At 33.7% G+C, this 27,631-nt stretch overlaps 2 protein-coding genes across 4 annotated transcripts in view; one reads left to right on the forward strand and one right to left on the reverse strand.

The window, feature by feature from the left end:
• The window catches only part of LOC136226711 (DExH-box ATP-dependent RNA helicase DExH7, chloroplastic), a 32,753-nt gene extending 17,762 nt beyond the window's left edge, over positions 1–14,991 (reverse strand). For all 3 annotated transcript variants that reach the window (XM_066015341.1, XM_066015340.1, XM_066015339.1), the window contains exons 1-15: positions 14,636–14,991; positions 14,423–14,528; positions 14,066–14,253; positions 12,230–12,277; positions 11,949–12,099; positions 11,448–11,863; positions 10,794–11,012; positions 9,735–9,846; positions 9,300–9,485; positions 8,600–8,679; positions 4,272–4,394; positions 4,075–4,161; positions 1,994–2,094; positions 761–818; positions 164–229 (exon numbers count right to left, since the gene is read on the reverse strand). In XM_066015341.1, coding sequence (XP_065871413.1) covers positions 164–229; positions 761–818; positions 1,994–2,094; positions 4,075–4,161; positions 4,272–4,394; positions 8,600–8,679; positions 9,300–9,485; positions 9,735–9,846; positions 10,794–11,012; positions 11,448–11,863; positions 11,949–12,099; positions 12,230–12,277; positions 14,066–14,253; positions 14,423–14,528; positions 14,636–14,941 — 2,247 coding nt within the window. In that variant the 5' untranslated portion in view covers positions 14,942–14,991. The remainder of the gene's footprint in view (positions 1–163; positions 230–760; positions 819–1,993; positions 2,095–4,074; positions 4,162–4,271; positions 4,395–8,599; positions 8,680–9,299; positions 9,486–9,734; positions 9,847–10,793; positions 11,013–11,447; positions 11,864–11,948; positions 12,100–12,229; positions 12,278–14,065; positions 14,254–14,422; positions 14,529–14,635) is intronic.
• An 11,091-nt stretch (positions 14,992–26,082) lies between these two features.
• Positions 26,083–27,005, forward strand: LOC136226916 (WEB family protein At1g75720). Its single transcript, XM_066015602.1, has one exon. The coding sequence runs from the start codon at positions 26,123–26,125 to the stop codon at positions 26,804–26,806; it is 684 nt and encodes a 227-aa protein (XP_065871674.1). The 5' UTR covers positions 26,083–26,122; the 3' UTR covers positions 26,807–27,005.
• Positions 27,006–27,631: the final 626 nt, after the last annotated feature.

Genomic DNA, 27,631 nt, shown 5'->3' on the forward strand with positions numbered 1-27,631 from the left:
TGCCCAAACGTTTTTACACCAAGTGAAGTAACATTGTAAGTCAACAAACATGATACTAAGTGGGTAGTACACAAAGAATAAAAACATGGGAGGAAAAACTGAAGAAACAAACTCCTACAATCTAGTCATCAAACTATAATCCCTGATATTAAATTTCACTTACCAAAAGTGACCGTTCATGCACCTCATCAACTATAACATGAGTAATTCCAGTCAAATTTCTATCACCCTGAAAGTAGTACAATTCACATTGAGTTAAGTTATGCATGCAAAGCCTGTAAAGAATAAATCCACGTGTCCATTTAGAAACTAAAAATAAGATCACAGAAACTTTAGATTTCCAATAAAATCTAATGATGCCAGTTTTTCCCAATTTTTTTTGGATAAAATAAGAATCTAAACAGGAAAACATATAGGAACAATTACAACAAAATGTAAATGGTATCTCACTGTGATATAGAGAATTGATATTTAAGGATTTAAACAAAGTATTCACACTCAAAAATTCATTCTGAAGAACTATATCTATAGAACAGTGAAACTCGGATCAAAGTGTATTGTAGCAAAAAAAGCATAAAGGACCTCTTTTGGGACTCACCAAAAAGAGAGAGAGAGAGAGAGAGAGGAACTACAAAATACACCAGTAAAAAAATGAAAATCCGGCGTTTAAAATGTTTTGATAATAAAAACAAAATTTGAGCAGGTCTATATACAACAGATTAAAATAATAATAATAATAAAAGTGGTGACTTTAGCTTACCGCAAGCCTCCTCAAAAGAATGCCTGTTGTACAAAAGAGAAGTTTTGTTTTCTCATTCCTAACAAAATAAAAGCAAACAGAATCAGAAAACAAGAATATGCCACCAAGCAAGTTGACAACTTCCACAAACATGCAATAAGAAAATTAACAAGATACTCCACCAAATGATGCTGTCCTCGAAGCCTAATATGCTTTAGAAGTTGTGATTACTTCAGGAAATATTATAAGTTCTTATCCTTTTTACAGGAATTCAGGCCAAATAAAGAGCTTATTTTGCTTCAGAAATTGAGATCAACCGGAATGAGATTATCCTTATAGATTATTTTTCTTTGGGACTGCGATTTTGGATCCTTCGTCATATTTTACTCTAGGATTATAGTATGCATGGTATTAGGAGATCCTCAAGTGGAAAATGAGGAGGCAAATCTACTACCAACCAAAATCATTTTGATTGTCATTGTGTCCACGTTAATCTTGATTTATTTACTGCGCAATCTAGTTTTCTTGGTATTTGTATTCAAATTTTGAATATTCTTGGTATTGAGTAATGATCAGCCTGCTGGTTCGTAGCATGATCCATGTGTTTAACTATTATGTAGTCATGTTGTTTGAGATATTACAATTTATAAGCTGCTGTTGGTATTTGAATGCTTATCTGAAGCTATGCTGTCTCCCACTAAATTAGGGTCCTGATATTCACAAACAAACAAATAGAATGAGGGCTTAAAACCCGAAATAAGCTGTGGCTATTGTACCAAGGAAACTGAAGAAACTCAACCATAAAATATTCATTTTTGGTTTGGTTTGTATCACTACTCATTCCATTTTGAGTTAACTCGTTCTTTATAACCAATATGTCTGTTTGAGGCACACATTACACAAAAATTACACCAGAAAGCACAGCAAAAAAATGAACACATAAAAAAGCTGGAAGAGTGAGGATAACAAAACTTCGCGTTAGTTTCCTAATCCAAAAGAATAAAGAAACATTTTTAGGATGATGTAATCATATATTGTTAGAATAAGCATCATGTTGGATCACAAATACACAATTTGCAATTAGAATGGACACTAGAAAGAATTAAGTATAAAATTTGAAAATTACAGAAATATATTTATATGAATAAAACTTCAAATATATGAAGCAGTTTCCTGCAATAGGCATAACAGTGCTCCGACCATATAATAAAAGTTCATTAGAGACCAATAAGAAAGAAGAAAGAAAATGAAAACCTTGCACTGTCAAGTCGAACTTGATAGCCAACCAAAGAGCCATTTGAACCTGGTGAGGTTTCACATCGCTCTTCAGCAACTCTTTCAGCCACAGATATAGCCTGCAATAAAATGCAGCGACGAATAAATTATGGTTCCAGAAGTGGAATTTCTGCATACTCCCTAATGTACATTGGCTTGCAGAAAGCATAAAACAAAAAGATGTAATTCAAGCATTACATGACAACGAGCCACAGATACAGGAGAAGAGTTAAACACATGTATCTTTTTGTTCATTTTGAAAAAACTGAATAAAGAAACTATCTACAATGGAAAAGATGAGCAAATTGAACATTTATTACAACAAATACAAAACAGAAATCTAAAGTTTCTAAATCGAAGATGGCAAAGCTTATTGCCTTCAATTATCATGTAGCCCTTAACTGGATTTTAAGAAAGTTTATACCCATAAGTTGGGAAGTCATAAACAAAGCTACATACAAGAAAGCTTTTGGAGTTGAAATGAAGTGCAGACACAGACCACAAGATTATGTTTTCAGCTTCAAAGTTGTGTGGAAGACAGATCCATTTTTTTGTTAACATTGGTGTTCCATTAATACTCAATAGAGACTACAGGTCAATGAGATTACTGCGTCTCATAATATCACAAATGCTTTAACAATAGCCAATATCGAGAGGATATTCAGCATGAAAGATCATATGTTTAAATGTTGTCTTATACAAAGATTTACAACATGAGTCTATCCATAGGTACAAGGTAGAATGTTGCAGCTGATGTACATTACATGGTCCACCTTTAACTCATTTAAAAGCGTAGAAACGTAATCCTAAGTAGGTATTTTAAATGAAAATTTCACCCATGCAAGTTAAGATTCAGGAGCGCAAAAGAGGACTACAGAAATGGAGTAACTCAATAAAGAAAAGTGAAAAGGCCTTTTGTTTCAGAACGAATGTTTTCCCAGAAGATAATGTTTCCCATATAAAAACAAATACCAAATCATTTGAAAAATAAAATCGAAGTTAGAAGAGGTGAGACCAAGAATGATACAGAATTTTCTGTAGTAAAAAAAAATCCTAAAAACAATCTTATTAGGTTACATCACCTGAAAAACTTACTGTTACTAGAATCTTACGATTCACGATTCGAATAGTACGATTCGATTCGATTGAGCTCTATTTCAAGCCGAATCTATAGGGCGAATCTAAATTATAACACAAGCTTACGATTTGCGATCCGAATCATACGATTCAATTCGGTTCAGCTCTATTTCGAGCCCGATCCTCATCACCATTCATCAAAAACTTCAACAACACTAACTATTAAACTCACTCTCCTCTAGTCCGATTGTTACTTATCCAGTTATCAACTCAAACTAGTTCCATTCGATCATTATCAAGTTGACAAGGCAAAAAAAACAGAGTCAGAAACTCAAAACTCTCTATCCCCACTAAGTTATGAAACAGAGTCCTATTTGTGAATTTATTAGGATTGCATTTGCATTAGATTTGAATTTTAAGTAATTGGTTGATATGATTTCTTTTTTGACATTAAATTGCATTTCTAGACTAATATTTGATAATATTTTGAGTTCAACATGGTATATATTTTATTTTTTATAGTATTATGAATTTGAACCGAATCTTACAATTCGAGTCACGAGTCACGATTCACAAAATTTGGATTTCGATTCACGAGATGCATCTCGATTTGACAACTATGCTGTTACCCTATGGAGGATCATTAACCACAATAAGCTCTTACTTTGAATGGTGCACTAACCTTGTGTATCTCTACTAAAGCAACATTAGCAGTAGCACATTTAGAAACATGACAAAAGTAGATAACTATTTCAAAGAAATTACATCAGAAATTTCAAGGGTCCAAAACACCTTTATCTGATGTAATATAGAAGTCACAAAGTGGTGAATCACTACTTAACTATTATCTTTCTCTTCATGGTGTTATTAGAACTATAACAAAGGAAATGTAATTTTTATTCGGCGACAAAATTCTGCAAAGAATGTCACATGGATGGAAAAGACAAAGAATCAACCATTTGTGAATAAATTCATGTACCCACAGCTATTCTCCTTGGTTGTGTGCATATGATGTTACACTGTCCACCACATCCGGATTCAATCATGTCATCTAATATATATTGTGGAACCTGCAAAAAAGATCAACAGGAGGTTTTGAGCCCATTTTCTAACGAGGACAAGAGAAACAAAGTGCACTCCCAGTTAGCATGATGAGACAACAATAAGTACACACGTATACCTGAGTAGTTTTCCCCGAGCCAGTTTCCCCACAAACAACAAGAAAATTGTTCTCCTTCATGCTTTGTAAAATATCATCTTTCAAACCAATAATAGGAAGAGCAGCTCTAGTTTTCAACATTTCCTATAATAAGCATACAAGTAAACATAAGCATAGTAAAAACAGGTTCAAAAATTATTTTTAAAAAAAAACAAAAGAAAGCCTAAAGAGACCATTAAATCCTATTGACAAATCTCTGATGCCTACCCTTTATTTAACAGAACAAAAGGGAAAATATAAGTATCCATCATACAAATGCATGAAATGTCAAAAGCTTGAACTTTAACATAAAAATGATGGTTTATGACGAAGAGGGTTTGGGGTTCAGAAAAAATGAAATTATATTTTTCTTTTAGTCGTAGTAGTGGTCTCCAATGGCACTAAAAAACACACATGTTGAATAAACAAAGTTTGTCATTTAAATCACTATGACATGAATGACTTTTCAAATTCCAACATCTATGTGATCTTAATCTTTTGGAGCTTTTGAGGGAAGATCTTCTAGTTGTTTTCATCTGTTTTAAAGAGGCTTTAATTTTTCATTTATCAAATTATCATTTTGTTGGCAGAGAATGTCTTATTCAAACTGATATGATATCCTCTCCATTTTTTTCCCCTGAAATCGAACTCCTGCACCTATCAAACATACCCTTGAGTTACAAAGCTTCAGAGCGCATCCCTATAGAGAGATCGTCACAAATACAACAACAACAACAAAGCCTTAATCCCGAAATGATTCGGGATCGGCTAACATGAACCGTCATACGAAACTGCGAAATCAAATCGTGTCAGTGACATAAATTCTCTCCCTCCACTCCATCCTATCCACTACCATATTTTCCTCAATCCCCAATAAACTCATATCACTCTCAATCACCATCTTCCAAGTTTGCTTAGGCCTTCCCCTACCCCTTACCATTGCATGCCTTTGCCACTCTTCAATCCTTCTAATTGGCGCATCAAGTGCTCTTCTTCGTCTTACTTGGCCAAACCACCTTAGTCGGTTTTCCCTCATTTTATTCTCAATCATTTTATACTCAATAGATGTATTGTCCTAATTATTTTATTACTCACCCGATACTTTCTCGTATGACCACACATCCAACATACGCATCTACGCCACCGACATCTTATGAATGTGACAGTGTTCCACTGACCAACACTCCGTACCATATAACAATGCAAGTCTAATTGTCGTGCGGTACAATTTTCCCTTCAATCTATTAGGCATGTCGAGGTCGCAAAGGAAACCGGTAGTACTCTTCCACATCGACCAACCAGATTTAATCCTATGAGCAACATCTCCATCCACTTCTCCATTCGTTTGAATAATAGACCCTAAATAACGGAAGCAATCCGAGCGCTGGACAACCCTCCCATCTAGGGTGATTGTCCCTACATCCCTACTTCTGTCGCCGCTAAACTTACACTCCAAATATTCCATCTTACTTCGGCTCAACTTAAAGCCTCTAGATTCGAAAGTTTGTCTCCATAGGTCCAAATTCCTCTCCACGTCTTCTTTCGTCTCATCAACCAACACAAAATCATCTGCAAAAGACATGCACCATGGTATACCGTCTTGAAGTGAACTCGTTAATTCATACATAACGACGGCAAAAAGAAATGGGCTAAGTGCGGAACCTTGATGCACTCCAATCGTGGTACGTACACTCATGCACGCTCCCTCATACATGTCCTTTATGATGTCAATATATTTCTGCGAAATGTCTTTCCTTGTTAAGGCCCACCAAAGTACTTCCCTTGGTACCTTATCATATGCCTTCTCCAAGTCAATGAAAACCATATGCAAATTCTTATTTTGATAGTGCTTCATTAATTGTCTCATTAGATGGATGGCCTCCATAGTTGATCTTCACCCTCCTCCTTAGACTTTGTTCGATCACTCGCTCCCAAAGTTTCATAGTGTGACTCATTAGTTTGATTCCTCGATAGTTGGCACAATCTTGGACATCGCCTTTCTTCTTATACAAAGGGATTATGGTACTTCTCCTCCATTCCGATGGCATCTTATTGCTTCTCCAAATCTTGTTGAAGAAAGTCGTCAACCATTCGATTCTCAATAGGGATGCCATGAGGTTCTACTGCTTTCTTCAATCTCACCTTTTTTTAATGCCATTTTGACTTGACCCTTTTGAATTCTCCTCATGCAGTCACGATTTATCATATCGTGAGGGATACTTATATCTCCAACATCTTGTCTGCGATCTCCATTAAATAAGTTATCAAAACAGGACCTCCATCGTTCCTTGATATCCTTGTCTCCAACCAGGACTCTTTGGTCCACATCCTTCACACATTTAACTTTTCCGAGATCTCGCGTCTTCCTATCTCTCATACGGGCAATTCTATATATGTCTCTTTCCCCTTCCTTCGTATCCAATCTTGTATACAGATCCCGATTCACCTTTGCTCTGCCATCTCGTATGACCTTCTTTGCTTCCCTTTTAGCCTCTTTATACTTTTCGTAGTTCTCATCGCTCTTGCATTTCCCCAATATTTTATAGTATTCTCGTTTATTCTTTATTGCTTGTCGTACTTCTTCGGTCCACCAAGATGTGTCCTTACCCGATGGCATGCTACCTTTAGATTCCCCTAGAACTTCCTTCGCTACTTCCTTTATACTATGCTTCATCTTATTCCACACTGAATCTATATCTAAATCCATGTTGCAAGACCAAATATCTTTTGTGGCCATCTTATCTACAAATTTTTGTTGGTTCTCCCCTTGCGGTTTCCACCACTTAATCTTAGTCTCCACTTGTGGTGTTCGTTTTCTTATACATCTCCTACTTCGAAAATCAAGCACCAATACTCTAAGTTGAGTTTTCGTAATGCCACTATACTAGGAAAACAACCGTATTGACTATATAGCGTATATATATATATACTTCAACAATAAACATATGTAAGATCATGCCTAATATTATTACTAAGTTAGAGAGCAAACAAATTAAGAAAGTGTCACCCTTCAATTTTGTTCAGATAAGTCCACCCAACCCCAAAAAAGCATACTTCTCCGTCAATCAAAAAAGAAGAAAATCTCATAAACTACATAATCTTCGCATTTTTTCCAATACCCTTGCAAATTACTTGAATTCACTTCAAATTTCAACAAAATTTCTTAATAAGTCATAGAGAAAGGGATGTAAGTTGTAACAGAGTAGCATGTGCTTCTAAAGCTTGCAAAAGATCTTCCCCAAACTTAAAGGAATTGTGCTAATAAAACAAAGTAATGAAGATTTTACAGGAGTGTAACTATAAACAAGATACCACGTAGAGCTACTTATCCCAGTTCGTAGTCCATTCAGTACTGATATGTACAATTTTACCAACAAATGCAGTCATTCAAGGTCAGATCTGTACTTATTTTTTTCCATGCTCAGTTCCCTCTGTTTCGAAATTTACATTCATGTCAATTTGCAGACAGAAAATGTATGCATCTTTATGCACACACCACACATTATTAAAAAAAATTAATAATAATAATAATATGAAAAAATAACAGATCTTTATAAAAAAAACGTGTTAAACTGAAAGAATAGAAATTGAAAACTTTCTCCTTAAGTGAATCCTACAAGGAAAAGGATTATACTTTTAGCCCTATATAAGCAAGGGCTGTTTGCTTATTATTTGAACTGAGAGTTTTGGAGTTTGTGCTCTTGGAATATGCATATGTGTGAGCTTTTGGGTAAATGATGAGATTTCCTTACTGCTATACCAACTTGCCGATTACTAATGAATTATGTGCTACTCGCCCATGGATGTAGGCAAAAATAACCAAACCATGTAAATCTCTTGTTCTTGTGATTGCATATTTAATTTCCGGTTCCGCATATCAAACTTGTTACGGTGTTGACCGATCCAATTTCTAACACAAAGATCCAACCACGCATGCACTGTATTTTCACTAGCCTTTGCATCAAAAGACAAAATTGAAATGAAAGCTAGTAAGCATTTCATATAGTTCATGACTTCATGCTAGGCAACCAACCAAACAAGGGTATGCGGTGGCACAACATTGACAAGATTTTTAGATTTACAACCACAAGGATGCATATTCAACTCTCAACTCGAGAGAAGCTATTTCATCCAAAAATATTGGGGCTCACTACAGAGAAACCATAACCACTAAGTGACCAACGGATAGTGTAATATCCCGATTTTCTTGTAAATATTTTGAATAACATGGTGCACTGACAACCAACTTTTAAGTACCAGTGAAAACATATTTTCCGTCACAGAAGAACCTGAAAAGAGAATATACCCACCTTATATTTCTGCATTTTCTTTTTCTTCTCTTGCTCCTGTCTCAAATAAGAACTTTCTGTATCTTTGGTATGATTTTCCTCTGCAAAGGAGATGGCCAAAGATTAGAAATCTCATAATAATAAAAATTACAAGAATTTCCATTATAATATTGATGACAAAATAGGTGGCTCAACATGACTATTGTATTATATTAGTTTGGAGCTACTAAATTGGTACTTATTTACACTAAGCATGGAACGATATTTCAAAATCACCCAATGCTTCCTATTTAATCCTGCTGAAATTCCATTTGTTCTTTCACAGGCTTTATTATTCATTTTATTCGCCACCAAGAGGAGTACAGTAAAACCTCTATACAGGAATACTCTATATAGGAATAACCTCTATTTTGTTATAAAAAAACTCGGTCCCAACTTGGTAATAACCTCTATTACCAAACTCTATTTAGTAATAACCTCCCAATTGTTATACAAATAGCCTGGTCTCAAGTGTATTCCTATACAGAGGTTTTACTGTATTTGCTAAATTGGAGATAGATAATTTGAAAAGAAACTTAGAAAAACGACGTAAGAATACAAACAATTGACAAATGCAACAGAGCATAGAAAACAAACTTTTTATTTAATATTATTAAGTCAAGCAACTCAATCAGCAAGTAATTTGACTGTAGCATATGCAGCAAAAGAAAAGAGCTTATACTTCCTGCTCCTGAGTCAGCAATAGCATCTTTTGAATGGTCGGATTCAATGATATCACAGCTTTCTAATGTTTCTGAAGGAAAACTTGTAGCTTTAATGCTGGCATCTCCATCTGCATTCAGTAACCAATCCACAAAACCAGTCCTTCGATCCTCTACATTGTTTTCCACTTTGCTTGATGATTCTCCTATAGACATGCTTATTAATAAATAGTCCAACAATTCCAAAGAAATAACAGAAGATGGGAGGAGAAAAAAAGAGCAGATGTCAATCATAAAGAGAATTCACAACAGTATTACTTCAATTGTTATGAAGAAGTTGAGTAAAAGATATCAACTTGAGAATTTACAATACTATACAAGGTCCGAAATACATACAAGATTTCTTGGATAAAATGGATATTCCAATTATATGGATGTCATTTAAAAATATTTACCTTCTTTCCACTGCAAAATAAGAGAAGCATACGGGTTGGTAACTATGAGGTGAACTGGTAAGTCTGGAAATAGTTGATGAAGGGCAAATGCTGCAACTATATTCTGGGCATCCTGAAAAGTATGTTTATGTCCATGCCAAAGAAAACAAGAAGGCAACACCAAAATTAATGTATATATAAAAAAACGAATGAAAAGAAAATATACCATTAGAGGAAAATCAAAATTGAAAAGCGAAAGTAGACAAACATCAAGCACTGAAAATCTAAATCTATGCAAATGATAAAAGTAGAATTTGGTAAGTCAATTCAGACAATAAAACCAGCAATAAAAAAAGTCTTGCCCAGTTAAAACAGACCACAAACCCTAAAAGATCTCTCACTTCACTCATTCAATCTAGATATCAAGTCCCCATATATCTAACATGATTATCGTTACCAGAATTTAGGTATACTACACACAGAATCAGAATGACTTGAAAGAAAACTAGACATATGGTAGAAGTCAATATCCAAATCATGCCTGATGTAAACCAGGATGTTCTACATCTCTATCCTTCCAGTCAGACTTTCATGTCAAGTTGATCAGATCAGGTATCATGACATAATACTTGCTTAAAATGCATAGTTAGCAATCTTGCCATGCGAAACCCATTACCATTTCCTCTTTCACTATGAAACAGGTTGCTTATGTTTTTAGCAACCTTATTATATCTGCTTATAGTTCTATGTGTTAATGTTCTCACGTGATCAAAGAGAAAGATCTTGCAACAGAGAGAGACCATATGCCTAACTGAAATTGCTGATGATAAAAAAAAATGAAGTATACTGTATACAGTTAAACAAAACTAGCTTTGAGAAGAAACTGGCCTCATACAAAAATAGAACATGATCGTATTTAGACTAGAGAATTGGTAATGTGGGAAACACTAGAGAACTATTCTAATTATGTGTTCATACTTCATACATTATCACCTAGCAGTTCACAGCTCTGACTTCAGCTCTCAGTAGAAACAAGTAGCTTTGGAAATTGAATTTGTAAAATAAAGCAAGCCAAATTACCTCAACAGAATCATAGGTTTCATCCTGCTCAGGAAGCTGAAGGGTAACCAAGCCTCCAGCTTTTCTGCTCTTGCCCCTTCCACTAGCTTTGCGCAATACACTAACAGAATATTTGAAACCTTTTTTCTTTTCAAGTATCTTGTTAAATTTTGGAGCTTCCCATCCTGACTTTTGACATAGTTGGTGAAGAACAGCCTTAGGAATCTTTTGTGGGTCCCCCTGTCATTTAGAAGCTTCATCAGCGAGGAAAAACAGATTAAACAAATAAAAAAAAAAGATAAGATAGCAGTTCCAACTAACTAGTGAATTAAAACCTAGCAGACAATAACAATAGGATTTGGAATTATGTTAGAAACTGAAATTTTGTACAACTGCCGAGGAAGTACACCAGAAAAAGTTGGTTCCTATAAACATCCATCCAACAAAACGACCATAAATCAAAGTATTCTGCTTCCAGTATCATCTTGCTCCAAATATTCCAGCTCTTAAGATTATCAAGAAAAGTTCATTGCAATCATTTATCTCCAACATGTATTGGGAAAAGACATAAAAGTTCATATATGAAATTTTTGAGCAAGGCATGATTCGTTATGTTACATCTATTCTAGAACAATCACATTTTATTAATATTTCTTGTACTTCAAACGCTAGTACCTTCTTCCAGATGCCATCTAATTTTTCTAAATTCTTCTCACTAGTTAGTTCTCTCATTCTTTCCTTCTTCTGTAATTCCAACATTTGAGCAGATAAAGCTTCATTAGACGCAGCATCCTCAAAGAATGAATCACCAAGCTCCACATCTTCAGACTCATCTTCTAAAATAATATTATCTTGAACAGGTATGCCAGAGGGAATTTGTTCAACTGGAAAGTCCATGGAATCTGAACACTCTATATCATTTGGATCTGCTGATAATTTTTCTGAGCGCATAACGAAGGTTGAGTCACCTTCTCCCTCAGATGATCTTTTTTCCTGAATTTGCTCATGAGGCATTGTAACCATGTCCTCGTGCATAGAATCAGCAGCACCTTCGCGGCTGAACTCTTGCACCAGCATGTCATCAGATAATCCTGCTCAATGAATGTAATAGAGCACAAGGTAATTGGTACAGCAACCAGATTTGGCCATGGATCAGGAAAAGAGACTGAATTGAACCTAGAGAGGACAACTCCTGCTTGAGTTTGCGAATAGTATTCCCTGCTTGATCCTGACTTCTCTTGTTGCCCTTTTCTTTGGCTTTTGTTGCTTCAAGTCGTGCTGCATAGTACTCTTTAGCAATAACATCATAAGACCGTGGTACAGAATCCTATAAAAAGAAAGGGATAGCCAGCATCATGCAAACAATTGCTTCCGAATTATTTTACAGTATTTTTTATGACTTAAGTTAAAAGGAAAAGCAATGTTGGCACCAAAAAAAAGGAAAAGAAATGTGTTACCTTTTTGACAAAACTTTCATCATAATCTTCCCAACTTTGTGACTCATCCTGCAAATATTACCAAAAGAGGAGTAATTTCTTCAATGCACTATTAGATGTTCCTTTTCACTTCAAAATCAAACACACATTAGTTAAGAACAAAAACACATAAAATTATCATGACTAATGCAAAGTAAACCATATCTATCAAGATTTATGGCTCTTCCAGAAAGCAAAGATGTCAAATTATCAAGCACCATTCTTGATTAAAATTTTATTGCAAATGAAACATGAAACCAAAAGCTTCTGCATTTCTTTCAAAATCAAACCCAACTATGTTTGGACCATAAGAACTCACATATCATGTTTCATAGATTTACAAAATCTCAACAGTTATCTTTACCCAGAATCCAGTATAAATCTCCTGGCGTCTAAACATGCCCTTTAGAGTATAATTTTGTCATAGAAGTATCACCAAGCATTCAATATTACATAGTTATAAGCCATGTTTCCAAGTTCAAAGATCTTTCCTTTTCCATGAGTGAATAAAAACATTGCATTACATAGACATACTTTACAATCCAATTAAAAAGAGTGAGGAAGTCATTGACAGGAAAGAGAATCCAGCTGTTTCAAAATCACCAATTAAAGGTCACCAAAATATCAAAATTTAAATCCTTCTAAGAAATGCTATAATAATAACAATAATAATAATAAGCCCACTTGATTTCTTTCATAGAAAAAAAAAATCTGCTTCAAGCTCCAAATTCTTCCTCAAACCATCTAGTTAAACCACAGAAATGCCAGAAACAGAGTTTCACTATTCTCTGGATTCTCTTCCTAGTCCCTTCAAATCCTAATCTAAAACAAAGCAGGTTTCCTAGATCCTACATCTCCTAATGCTAGAAAGAATCAATGTCCTTGAATTAATGATGAATCCTTTAAAGTATAAATAGCACATAAATAACCATCATTTCATTCCGCCTCACTTCTTTTCAACAAATTCCACTCCAAATTCTTGACAGCATACTTGTTTCTCTATCTATTTCATGTAGTTCCACAAATCCATCTTTTTTTGGAAATTGAATAATTGCTTTTCGAAAAAAGTTGTCTGTATACCATCCTAACTATCATTTGAAAACTAAAGGCAAGCCTAACTACAATTCCATAGAATTTGCTCTTAGGTCCAAAGTAGCCCGGTACTAACCAACATACACTTTAATTCTCTGAGGAGCATGTTTCTAAATATCCCTAATTTTGTTTAAAGTGACTCAGGAGGTAAAGCAATATCTATTCCATCAAATCAAAAAAGAAAAAAAATGTTGACCCAACCACTAAAATTAAAGTGTATATATTGCATTATAGTTTTTCTGGACTGAAGCTACTATTCTATGTTATCTTCTCCGTGATTAGGTGGAATTTTCAGGTTTCTTTTTCACTACTGTGATTTGCAATAATTTCATAATTTTAATCCATAGGAACTTCAAAAATAATAAGCTCAGCATCACCAATACATAAGAAAGCTGAGCACAAGTGGACCTATATAAGCAAGCCTGCAAACTCAAAAATCATTGTTGATTATGTTTTGCAGTGGAAAAGGCTAATGTTCACTAACTTCTTTCCATTTTTTTACTTTTTACTTTTTTTTCAGTTGTGATGGTAATATTCAATGATTCCAATCATGTCTCAAGTACCAGTACCTTTTAAAAAAACAAATTACTTTGCTGGACTTGTTATGAACAATAATGTACAGTAACCATTGAGCAATTCATACGAACAATAAACACATCAAATAGGTCAATAATCAAAATTGATGCATCTATAGTTGTAGTATGGTTTTGCACTCAGTCCTGGTACCTCTTCCTGTTGTTCCATATATTGCCTAATCCAATCTGCTTGTGAGGGTTGGTGAGAATCTAGAGTCTCATCTTCATCCCATCGTCCCTTGATTCTGACAGAAACTGCAGGCACATCTTCCTCAGTCTTGGCGACATGGACTGAAGGAGTCCAATCTTCCCTGGCAGTCGATACAACACTAACAGAACCTACAAAATAAAATAAAAATTGAAAAAGAGATAAACAAATAACTGTGTAAAAAAGAAAACAGAAGCTAATATGGCTGCCCAACATTAGCACATATTTGTTAACAGGAGTTGCTATATGAACTTCATACAATTATATCACAATACTTTTATATTTAGTTATCAGACATACCTCCATCCTTATGCAGAGAAGTTCCACTAGAAAACTTCAAGGGAAGCTCGTTTCCCGGTAAATTTAAGCATAACCAATCCAAAGCAGACTCAATTGTGGCATTATCCTACTAAAAATTAAAATAAAATAAAAAAACTCAATTAAAAGACAAACATTCTTTCATTTCTTTTTCTTTTCCTTCGAATTAATAAAGAGTTAGTAACAACCAATTACCTTGAGAGAAGTGAGAGCGAGTTCAATCTGATCGTTGGAGAAGCCTTCACAGGAGAGCTTCTCATAGATATTTTTGAGTCTCTTAGCCTTCTGGGCTCTAGAGATATTTTCTTGCGCCGGAGTCGACAAGGCGGGCAGGGTGGAGCCGCTCGAGTTAAGTAAGAGGCGCCGTAGCCGGCTTTCGTTCTCCGCTGAAATTTGGAGCCTTGGACCGGAAGATGAAGAGGATGATAGGGTTTTAGATTTAGAAGAAGTTGACGTTCCTTTACTGCTGTTCTGCTTCTGTTGTTTCTTCTTCGGTGCCATCTTTTCCGACTCCAGATAGAAAGAAAGACGAGCAATGTGGAGAGTTATATATTTCGTCCAAAACGCTAACGCTTTCTACTTTCAAGATTTTAAGAAAGAGTAAATTACACTTATCGCCACTGAAATTTACTGATTTTAACATTGCGGGACCATTGAATATGTTCACTAAAGTTTACACTTTTTGACACCATTGACCACTCAACTTTAATTAACTCCTTAAAAATTACCTTTAACGATCTCAAAATGAAAATTTCAATAATTAAATATTCATAACGAAATTTACCATGAAACCACATTTTTTATTTTCCAAAATCAACTTTTTTTAGAGCTTTCTCTCTCTAAAAATTCATTATTTCCTAACCAAACAACATCTAGATGACCTCAAAATAAAAAATTTCAAGAATTAAAGTTTCTTATACTATCATTAACTCTTTGAATTTTTTATTTTGAGACCATCAACGGTCATTTTAAGGGAGGAAAAGGCTATGTTCTTTATCGCTGAAAAAAACTGAACTGAACTGAATTGAACTGAACTGAATTGAACTGAACTGAACTGAACTGAATTGAATTGAACTGAACTGAACTGAACTTAATATTGCTGAATACTAAACTGAATTTAACTGAATACTGAACTTAACTGAATGCTACTGAACTTAACTGAATGCTACCGAACTTAACCGAACTTAACAATAATGATGATATTAAGACTTTAAAATAATTTTCATGATAATATTGTACATTAATGAACTTATAATAATAATAATAATGGTTCTAATAAATTTAATAATATCAATAATAAATAAATATATTATTAAAGATAAAACTAAATTGAATATCAAATAAAAACCTGGGATGATAAAATCTTGGCTCGATAAAAGCCTATGAAATTAAATAAAAATAAGTCTAATTTAAATTAAAAATACAAATTACATACAAACACAAATTTATATATAATTTAAAGCCTATGAAATTAAATACAAATCTTCATATGAATACAAACTCTTAACTTTTTATTTTAATTAAGGGTGAAAGTGCAAAAATAACGTTTTGGGTCAGAAGTAATTTTACCTCTAACGTCTAAAATGGTGGAATTTTATCCCTAACATTGATAAATTGGATAAATTTGAGAAATAATTCATAATATGGATCCTAATTTTTAAATATGGATGCATACTTTAGTTTTATTTTTTTTATTAAACCATATATACTTTAATAAACTATAATTTCTTGACTTTTATCTAATTTATAGATAATGATAAACTATAAATAATAATAATAATAAATAATGATAAATTATAGATAAATAATAATAATTATTATAATAAATTATATATAAATAATGATAATATAATACATAATGATAAATTACTGAATACTGAAACTGAATGCTGAAACTGAATGCTGAACTGAACTGAACTGAACTGAACTGAATTGAATTGAATTGAACTGAACTGAACTGAATTGAATTGAACTGAACTGAACTGAACTGATTGTTACTGAAATTAAGTGATAAAGAAGATGGCCTAATAAAGTCATAGCCCATAATCTGCTAGGAAAAAAAGAAAGTAATAAAGTCAGTAGAACTGAGGCTTTTTTTGTTGTGGTGTATTTCCAATGGTCACCCAACTAAGGCTCTGTTCTTTATTACTTAATTTCAGTAACAATCAGTTCAGTTCAGTTCAGTTCAGTTCAGTAATAATCAGTTCAGTTCAGTATTCAGTTTCAGTATTCAATAATTTATCATTATTTATTATAATTATTATATATTATTATTATTTATATATAATTTATTATTATTATCATTATTTATTTATAATTTCAGCAATTTATTATAATTATTATAATTTATTATATATTAATTTATCTATTTTCATTATAATTATATTTATATATAATTTATGCTTTGTCATTATATATATTATCATTATTTATTATAATTATAATTATTTGGTGCAACTTATTTGCAAATTTTGCGAAAAGTAAATAAATATTATATTAATACGTTTACATTACAATGCTCTACAAAATTAACTGGCTCAACTACATTTTAATTTTTTTTAATCATCTTCGTTAACTTCATCATCATCGTCAAGTTCATTCTCCACTCTCAATTCATCCCCCGCTCCCACTTCATTCTCGGCTAGACATGATTGCCAAATCTGTTGCGCGATATCATTCCGCACTGCTAACATGGCGTCTTTACGATCTACATTAAACATATCTGAATCTACCCTTCCATCAACATTTGGACCATGTTGTATAATTGGTATCCCAAGCATGGACAGTCTTATGAAATTATGAAGCGTGAAAGTAGAAACAATAATTGACATTTGATACTTTTTTGACATTTGAGGCATATTGTGGAGCACTTTCCATCGTTTCTTTAATTGTCCAAACGCCATTTCTACTTTCATTCTTAATGACGAATGTAGATGGTTGTAATGTTCTTCCATTCCTCTAGGTTTTCCACACCTAAACTCCGGCATATGACATCTAACTCCAAAGTCTCTAATTGGGGATAAATATCCAAGCGTATTTTGTATTCATATGAAAATTCATATTTAGACGTTAGGAGTAAAATAACCCCGGACCCAAAACGTTAAAGGTATTTTTGCACCTTAATACTTAATTGTAATAAAAAGTTAAGAGTGTGTATTCATATAAAAATTTGTATTTAATTTCATAGGCTTTAAATTATATATAAATTTGTGTTTGTATGTAATTTATATTTTTAATTTAAATTAGACTCATTTTTATTTAATGTCATAGGATTTTATCGAGCCTAGATTTTATTTGATATTTAATTTAGTTTAATCTTTAATAATATGTTTATTTATTATTGATATTATTTTTTTTGGTAGAAATATTATTATTATTATTATTATTATTATTATTATTATTATTATAAGCTTATTAATGTCCAATATTATCATTAAATTATTTTAAAGTCTAATATCATCATTATTGTTACGTTCGATTAAATTCGGTTAAGTTCGGTATCATTCAGTTAAGTTCAGTAGCATTCAGTTAAATTCAGTTCAGGTCAGTATTCAGTATCATTCAGTTCAGTTCAGTTCAGTTCAGTTCAGTATCATTCAGTTCAGTTCAGTTCAGTTCAGTTTTTTTCAGTAATAAAGAATAGAGCCTAACAGTGCATATACAATTTTTACTTGCTTTAATGAAATGATAAGTAGAAAACGCAAATACGTATGATTGGGCTACTTATTAACTAACTTTATCAAAGATTATTGGAAAACACGTTTTTTCAAGAAAGTGGCCCCCCACCTACCTTCTTTTATTGGTAAAGGCTTCCTTGGAAAGTCTACTTTTAGAACTATTTTGCAGCAATCCAGGGATTTGGAGGTCGGAGAAAGTAGCCAGTCCCGAAAAAGAGCGCGAAAACCACCACAACGAGGAAGAGGGATCACCGGTTCAGGCCCAGCTGCAATCAATGAATGTCATGATGTTCGAGATGAGAAATCTCAATTTCCAGACTTATGAGATGGTCCAACGCATGGATCAACGCTTGACATGACTCGAACACGTGGTAGATGACTACTGTAACCGTCACAGTTTGTAGTGGCCCTGGCTTCCGACCGATAAGTGAGTTGTCTTCTCTATCTTAACTCTTTACAGTATGTGTTTAATTGTTACAATTGCAATGTCGGGACTTATTGCAAAATTTAAATGTGAGGAGGAGGGGTAGACATACACCACAAAAATTTTATTTTTGTTGCGTCGTGTCTAGCTTTAGTTTTTCGCTATTTTTGTTTTTGTATTGATTATATATGCACGGTCTCCTCATGCATATGTATAATTTCCCTGTTTTCACTTCTGTTTCTTTTATCACCTGTATTATTTCTCTGTTTTCACTCTATGTTTGTCAATAAGCATGCGTACGATTTCCCCATGCATGTGTATTATTTCTCTGTTTTCACTTTTTGTTTGTGAAAGAGAATTGAGCCTATTTTTGCATGCTAGCTAGTTTAGGTATAGGACACAACCCTTGTATCTGTAAAAGCATGATCTAAGATCACACTTAGACCCTACTTTGGATAAAATGCTAAAATCATTGTTTGGATAAATAAATTAAGAATTGAAGGCATGTGAATTTGAACTTAAACTTGAGAAAAACTAGTAACACAAAAATTAAACCCAACATACTGTGAGTTGTATTTGAGTCTAAGAGTGAACATCAGAAGCTCTTTTCCTTGACATTTTTGTGTGAATATTTTGACTTGTGAAAAATTACAGATTTTGCACTAAATAATGAGTTGAGTCTACATGCATTGATGTGAAACAGTAAACGATGAAACAGCCTCCGTAGAATTAACCTTTTTCTTTTACTTTATTTTTTTAATTTTCAGTTTTTATTTCTCACCCATGTTTTTGCAAGCTCCCATTGAGTTTGTTTTAGCACTCTTCTTTGTTTATGGCATGTTTTTAAAGCAAATCAAAATGTTAAGAGGTGAACAAGCATACTTGTTTCAATAAAGACCAACTATTCGGTCCATATTTTGAAAAAAATGGGAAAATGTCATTTGGATTCCCCAGTTATAATTATGATCAAATCCCACAAAATCTGATCATACAAAAAAAAAAGAGAAAGAAAGAAAAGAAAGAAAACAAAAAGTCTATGTTATTTTCAATAAAAAGTTCATTCCCTTTATATTTTTGCTAAATGCCATCCATACCTTGTGTTTTTAGTGCTGAATTTCTTAACCCAATTTCTAACCTTTTTAACCTACCTTCAGCCCCTAACCACATTACAAACCAATTTTTAAGGTTGATTTTGATACTATTAGAGTCAAGTGGTAAAGTAGATGTACTTGGATAAACGTGCAAACTCACTGTAATTTTGCGCAAGAACAAAAGCTGAGACTAAACACTTGAGCCACATATACTTTTATGTGTGATTGAGTGACCATTAGTGAGGTGTTTGATTGGTTATCTCTAGACCTGTCCACGGGCCCGGGTACCCGCCCAGCCCGTCCAGGCCCGTGTCCCTTGGACCAGGCTTGGACAATAAAAATTGTTCATCGGCCCAGCCTGGCCCAGGCCCGTCAAAGCCTGCTATTTTTTGGGCGGGCTTGGAATTAATAAAAATAACACGGGCCGGCCCAGCCCGACCAGCTTATTAATATTAATTAATAAATATATATTTATATATTAAATATTTATTTTTAAGTATAATATTTATTTTTTTATAATTAACAATTATATATATATATATATATATATATATATATATATATAGGTGGGCTTATATGGGTTGGGCTCGGGATTTGATTTTTAAACCCGAGCCCAGCCCGGCCCGAGCCCGCCTAAATTAATTGTGGGCTGGGCTGGGCTTGGGCTGAGCATTTTTACTTAAAAACCGACTGGTCTAACCCGAGCCCGGCCCAGCCCGGCCCATGGACAGGTCTAGTTATCTCTTAAGCTCGTTAAAAGTATGACCTTTGCTAATTGAACTGAGCCTTTTGGACATTGTGTCTCTATTTTGTGCTTCTGAATTTATGTAATTACAACTGCTTGTGTTTGTGTCAGACACCTAGTCAAAACCAGTAGGTTTTTCTAGTTTGGCTAGTCGATTAGGGGTTTAGTTTACTTAGGGACATGTAAAGTTTAAAGTGTGAGGAGGTTTGATAGGGGTCAAAAACCCCTATTTTTTGGTACGATTTTTAGGAGAGTTTTACTTTAATTGCAGCAAATAAATAGTAGTTTTCCACATTTTAATTCATTTTTGTCATTTATTTAGTTTTCACTTCCATTTTAGCACTTTTATTACTTTTCATTTCTTTTTAGTCATTTTTAGTCAAATAATGCCAAGTTAATACGTACCTAAGCTTTCGCTTAATATTTTTGGCTGAATTGATTCACCAAATGTCACTGTGAAATAGTCTGGCACTTAAATCTAAAGTTTGGTGAATCAATTCAGCCCCCTGGACTAATGTTTGTTGGAGTTTAGTGCATTTTTACAGGCCAAATGCGGAAAAGACAACGTCGGCACACGTTAAAGTCGCATTTCGAAGCCCCTAGATGTCAACTCGGTGAGTTGGGCGGGCCAGCTCGACAAAACATAAACATAACTATGCTTTACACTTTTAACATAAAAGTCATTAAGATCATTCACCGGTCATTATGACCTATGACTAATCTTATCATCTCCCTACCCATTAATTTTGATATCCATTTTCTACCCTTATAATATTAATTTTCACTATAATTTAACTTTACCTATTTTCTCTCTCTTTTTCTTCTCTATTTTGTTGTCTTTGTCTCCCTTCACATGCATAAACAAAAATCATAATAATGATCGCACCACAAAGGATGAGGGGTCTTGCATTCCCGAGCAAGTACTTTGGCTGACTTCTTGAAGAAATGGTCTAGCAGGTCGTTGTCGGCCATTTTGTTTAACTCTAAGCTCGATTATAAATAGTCCTTTGTATTATGCCCTTCGCTCTTATAGAACTCACAATGGGTTTTGTTGTTTCGCTGACTGGATCAATTGTGCTTTGGAGGGTATTCGATATGTTGTTGATTCTTTTTTATAAAACTTAGGTGCATTGAGTAGTGAAAAATAGCATTCCAGTCGCTCATGTGGTCTCTTTCATATTTCCCCTTCAACATAATATTGATGTTTCTAACTATTCTTAGGGGCTCTATCATTCAGAAATAGGTTAAGCTTATGTATGTCCCATCTCACAAAGTCTCTGGCCAATCGTATGAGGTTCGAGAAAGACCAGAGCCGCCATGTAATGATTTCCTTTGGAAAATATTTGCTAAATTTACAGCCATGACATCAACTACCGTACCCATATTGAGATGTTGGACATGTATAGCTGTCTTCAAAAATCTCTTCACCCATTCTTGGAGAGTTTCACTCTGTGCTTTAACCGAGTAGTTAAGGTCTTACACGGTCTTATGCTCCAAAGTGAAGGTTATAAAATGTTGGGCAAAATCCATTACCATCTTATTAAAGCTCCAGATGGACCATGTGTGGAGCTGATCATACCAATATATTGTTGCCTATTTGAGAATGGTGGGGAACAACTAACATATGACATCATCGATGGTCATCGTCATATCTAACGATCTTATAAAGTTCTTGTTATGCATAGTGGGATCTCTCATCCTATTGTTATTCTTGAATAATGGGTACTTGAAAGTATGAGGCATTGGCTCCTCCATGATATGTGCATAAAGAGAGGAGCTAGTGTTTGTGACCTCTAAGATCAGAGCATCAATTCTAGCATCCATCATATGACTTTTAGCCTCCAATTCACCTCCTCGTTAATGAGGTTTGTACATATATTCCTTCTCCATCGATATTTGGGAGTTTGTATGACCTTTGGGTGGAGTTTTTATTCGGGGCGAATGTCGAAATCGAAAAAATCTTGGCTTGATATAGTTTCTTTGGTATAAACGTCAACCTCGATGAGATATTAGCTCAACGAAGTTTCTCTAGTATGGAGCATATTCCTTTGATGATTTCTTCTAAATGATTTCACTTGGGGGTAATATAGGTGATTTTGAGAGATGACATCGACGTTTGTGTGTGTGTTCCTTGGATATTTTCCTCGAGCCTGCATGTTTGGATGCATGTGGTGTCTCTTTTTACTAGGGGCAGTTTGAGACAATATGATGTCTAGTACATCATGTTATGGAGCCCTCTTTGTTCGAGCATTTGATTGTCATTTTAGACGGTTAAAGCTAGGTCTGAACGTGATCCATCTCGGCAGGGTGGTCTTACCTCACTAACTCATGCTTTCTTAGACCATATCCATGTTGTAGATCAATTGCTTTGTGAGACCATTAATGAATTTACTCCTTTCCAAATCCATAAGTCCTAGATAGTCGTTTAGGCGTTGCTCTAACTCGGGGATTGTAGTTTAGAATGTGATAAGACTTCCATTAACATGTAGTGGTGTTTTAGGCTCTTACAGAAAGGTTCTTTCTAGGGGTTAAGGTAATGAAAGGGATCTGTTGTTGTTTTTTTACGTGAGCCATGGTTATGAGGTTCCATCCATGCTAACCGCACCAATTTGATGTAGAAAATCTTAATGAGGAACTCCTAGTACATGATTGGTGATAGTAAACTCTTACAATAAGACATAAAGGAGTCAAATGTGGCGATCTCGCTCTGATGTATAATAGTTAGCAAAATTTGAAATGATAAAGATGCGGAATAAGATAGGGTTCTATAATGATGCATGCACCTTGGGTGCACAATCATTCTTTCTGTTTATAAGGTATTGAGAGAATTTTTAGCGGTTTGTAAATTTCCGTATTGTAATCGTTACTCAAGACATGCGTATCGATATTAATGAGAGTATATACTCTACTGGGTTCAACGAGATTCGACGTGTGCTAACAGCAAATCATAATAATAAGGTTTAACATCTTTTTGGGTTAGCATGCTTTTTTTTATTGGTCTACATGTTCGTGACAGTTATGCATCCTACTATTAAGTGGAACCTGGTCATTAATCTACGTGGTATACTAGTTTGTTTACGTGTTATCAACATGCATGTTTCACATATTACTAAGTAATAAAATAGAGACCGAACAAAAAAGAGGGCAAATATAGGAATGAAATATATTTTCAATTGATTTGCAGCTTTAAAACATTTCTTTCTTTTCTAATAAGTCATGAAAAATCATATAATTATAATGCATAACATTAACTGCATACTCTTTTTTAAAAAGAAACATTAACTTTATACTACTAATTAAAGCTGGCCGAGTGTGAGATGCAAGACAAAATAAATGTAAAATTTAGTTCAAAATTATCATAATTATTATTTCAATATGTAACCACTCACCGAATAACTAGAATCATTACAAATAACTACTTTCAACACTATTATTTTTCTCCGTAAAAAAAAAACATTATTATTTTTCAATTTTAATTGAAGTTTAACATTATAAATTGAAGGCGTTTAATTAATACTACTAAAATTAATAGATTAAGGTGTAAAAATACCTTTAACATTTTTGGGTCAGGAGCAATTTTACTCCTAACATCTAAAATGGTGCAATTTTATCCCTAACGTTAGAAGCCAAAAGCAATTTTATCCCTAACGTTGATAAATTAGATCAATTTCAGACACTATTATAAAATATAAATATTTTTGTTCCTTAGTCTGCACCAATTGCATAATAATTCGTTCTAAAAAAAGGATTTCATGTTTTTTATAATTTAATAATATAATTAGAGAATTAATATTTATAAATTCGATGAATTTTTTAAATTTTTTTATTTAATTCGTACAAAAAGACAGTATATTTTTTTCACATCCCAACATATGTTTGTGATTTGTTATTGATAAAATGATGTACGTGTGAAGTATAGATGACAAGATTCATGACTGAAAAGACAGTTTGATGAATTATTTCTCAAATTAACCCAATTTATCAACGTTAGGAGTAAAATTGCTTTTGGCTTCCAATGTTAGGGGTAAAATTGTATCATTTTAGATATTAGAAGTAAACTCACTCCTAAACCTAAAATGTTAGCGGTATTTTTACACCTTAATCCAAAATTAATATTACTATTGAAAGTAAAAATACATATGGATGATGATTTCAATTTTAGTGAATTCAACCTTTTGTTTTTATTTTTTTTACATATAAATCTTGATATTTTTTTTATTTAATGTCTCTTCTTGTCGAATTCTAATTCAGTTAAAATAATATTATTCATTTTCTGAACGCAAATAAAATCAAATAAAATGAATAACCTTTGTTAACGAGAGTTTTATATTTAATTTGCCAACTGTCGTGATGATCAGATAAGACAAGTATAGGATGGTTGATGTCTCCTCCTTTTATGAAGTGAATTACTATACCTAGTCACTTATTCATACCTCTGGCCTCGGGAATAGATCGAACTACTCTTTGCCTAAAATTTAAAAAAATACAAAACCTCTCAAACACTCTATAGACTTTTCGATCAAATCCGGACAAATTAGTCAACCAAAACATGGATCGTGACAAAGGCAGTAAAGGGAAAGCGAAAATGGTATGATTTACGGTTTTCGTTTGATGATTTTAGCTTATATTTTGAATCTGTGGCCGTTTTTTTAGAATCACCGGAATCGCAGTCAGGCGTATGAACATCACGCCCGACCTGTGATTCGGGCGTTTGAACATCACACCCGAACCACAGGTCGGGCGTGATGTTCAAACGCCCGAACCACAGGTCTGGCGTGATGTTCATACGCTCGAGTGGTGTTTGATTTTTTTTTAAATTATAATTACATTTTAATTAAATTGTTAAATGTTTAGATTAATTTGATTATAATTTATATGTTAAATGTTTAGATTAATTTGATTATAATTTATATGTTAACTTTTTAGATTAATTTGGTTAATTTTTTTTTTTTTTTGCTGTGGGTTAGCTGGTTGTGGCGTATCACCCAGCAAGCGGCTACCAACCGATCTGAAGAGGAGGCTTCACTTATTAGGAGGGAGATGAATGAGTTTATGGACGCGTGGCGTCGGGCGAACTAAATTATGTTTTCATGAGTTTATCTATTAGAACTTATTACATTTTAACACTTTTGAGATTATATGTACTCTTTTATGTTTATTAATTTATTTTAATGTTTATGTTGTTATATTTTATTTGTAAAAGGGTAATCCGAGTTAAATTCCGTAATTTTTATTTCTAAAAGGTTAATTCGAGTTAAATTATAAATTTTTTTCCAAACCAAATCCCGCGGGCGTGATTACCACACGCTTCACCCTGTGGTGAGGCGTGATTACCTCACACCCACGTGTTGGGAGAGGAAAAAATCATCCATTTCTCACTCCAAAGCTTCAAATGGTATAATCGTCCTTTCACGGGGCTAGAGGTGAGAAATTAAGGGTATGTTTAACAACACCCTGCACAACCATGAAATCAAGCTTCATCCCAACTTGGATAGGCCAAAATAGGGACTGGAGAGCTCTAATGAACTAAAATTAATGTGTCTATGAGCATTCACGTGAGTATCACGTGACAATGCGATAGATGATCATGGGGTGGTTTACAAGTCCTAATCTACGTACTCTTTGTTTGATGCAGTCTTAACTTGGAAACAACTCTCTAAAACCTCCTCCTTTCTTTTGAAGTAAAAGCCAAGCCAACCCCTTTCTCAAATACACCTCTCTTCTCTCATTCTTTCCTCCATTCAAATGGAATCTCCCAATCCCAAATTAGACTACAGTTCCTTAGTCGACACCTCCCGCCCTTTTTCCTCCGTCAAAGAAGCCGTCGCTGTTTTCGGTGAACGGATTCTCGTCGGAGAAATATACTCTCACAAATCCTATTCCACTCCTCCTACTCCATGGCAACACTTTTCCTCTCCAAGCCCTAGGAAACAATCTGAAATTGAAATCCAAATCGAAATGGAAGAACAAAACAATAACGAATTCTTCGGGACTTTAAAGAAGATCGAGTCGGAGCTAGAGGAAACAAAGCTGGAGCTGAAAATGCTGAAGGAACGAGAATCGGAGACTGAAATTGCAGTGGCTTCTTTGAATGCTGAGCTTCACAGGAACATGTCTAAGTTGGCTGAGGCCGAGGCTAAAAAGGCAGCAGCTATGGCGAGAAGGGTGAGTTTTAAGAACCAGGAGGAGGAGGAAAAGATGAAGAAAGGAGGGATTATAAGAATGGAGAGTTCGAAATTAGCTAATATACTGAGTATTAATGGAGAGGAGAAAGGATATTTTGGAAGAGTGAAAGAGAAGGAGAAGAAGAAGAAGATGAAAAAGAAGCCAATAATTCCGCTAATGGGTGAATTTTTCTTCTTCAGGAAAAAAGGGTCGTCGAATAAAACTAGTGTTAGTAACCCTCTTTATGCATCTGGTGTATTTTGAATTTTAATTAGGCAAATGCCTGCCTGCCTGCATGCTGCTTATATATATGTTTGCTTTTACTGCGTCTTTGTGTTTGTAATGTAATGTAACTATAGATTCTGAAATTTATTCTTTGGATTCATTCACCCAAAATAGTTTTGACTTCACTTTTTACATGTTTTGTTTTATGTATTTCTTATAAATTTCACCATTATGATTCTACATTATTTTTTATTAGTTGTTGGTTGCGAGCTATTTGTCATTAACTAGTTGATAATTAGTATAAATTTATAAAAAAATTAATGTTATTTACATGTAAAAAGAATAATATAGATATATATGTTATTTATCAATGTAAATAAATATGTTATACCAGTATTGATAAAAAAAATAATCAAAGTAATTAAACTGTTGTATAAATTTAAAAAGATTCATCAATTATAACTATATCAATGTTTATGTTATTTCTTTTTTCAAAGCTAAAATGGATATATAAATTGAATTTTAATGTATTTTTTACTTTAAAAATTATTTGATTCTCCGTAAACTATTTGATCTCTTAATTCATTCATTCATTACGGAAAACAAGAATGATGTTTCTCTAGAAGATATCTTATGATGGTTTTTACACTTCTAGAGATTAATTATTGTGAAGTTAGGATTAATAGGTTATAAAAAATTAGAATTAAGGTGAAAATGGAAAATTGGATCATTGTCAATTTAGGAATTATTGAGTATGTCTTTAGGAGAAAGAATCGTGTATCATTTAGGAAAAAAATTTGGGGTAAGCTAAACAAATAAAAACAACATTTTGTGAAAAGTTTCAGCATTGGGGCTTTTCGTGAA

The sequence above is a fragment of the Euphorbia lathyris genome, chromosome 4 (genome assembly GCF_963576675.1).
Source record: "Euphorbia lathyris chromosome 4, ddEupLath1.1, whole genome shotgun sequence".
Classification (NCBI taxonomy): domain Eukaryota; kingdom Viridiplantae; phylum Streptophyta; class Magnoliopsida; order Malpighiales; family Euphorbiaceae; genus Euphorbia; species Euphorbia lathyris.

Excerpts from the sequence above, each read along its gene's own strand:
- LOC136226916 (XM_066015602.1), top strand. The coding sequence starts at position 26,123 with ATGGAATCTCCCAATCCCAAATTAGACTACAGTTCCTTAGTCGACACC.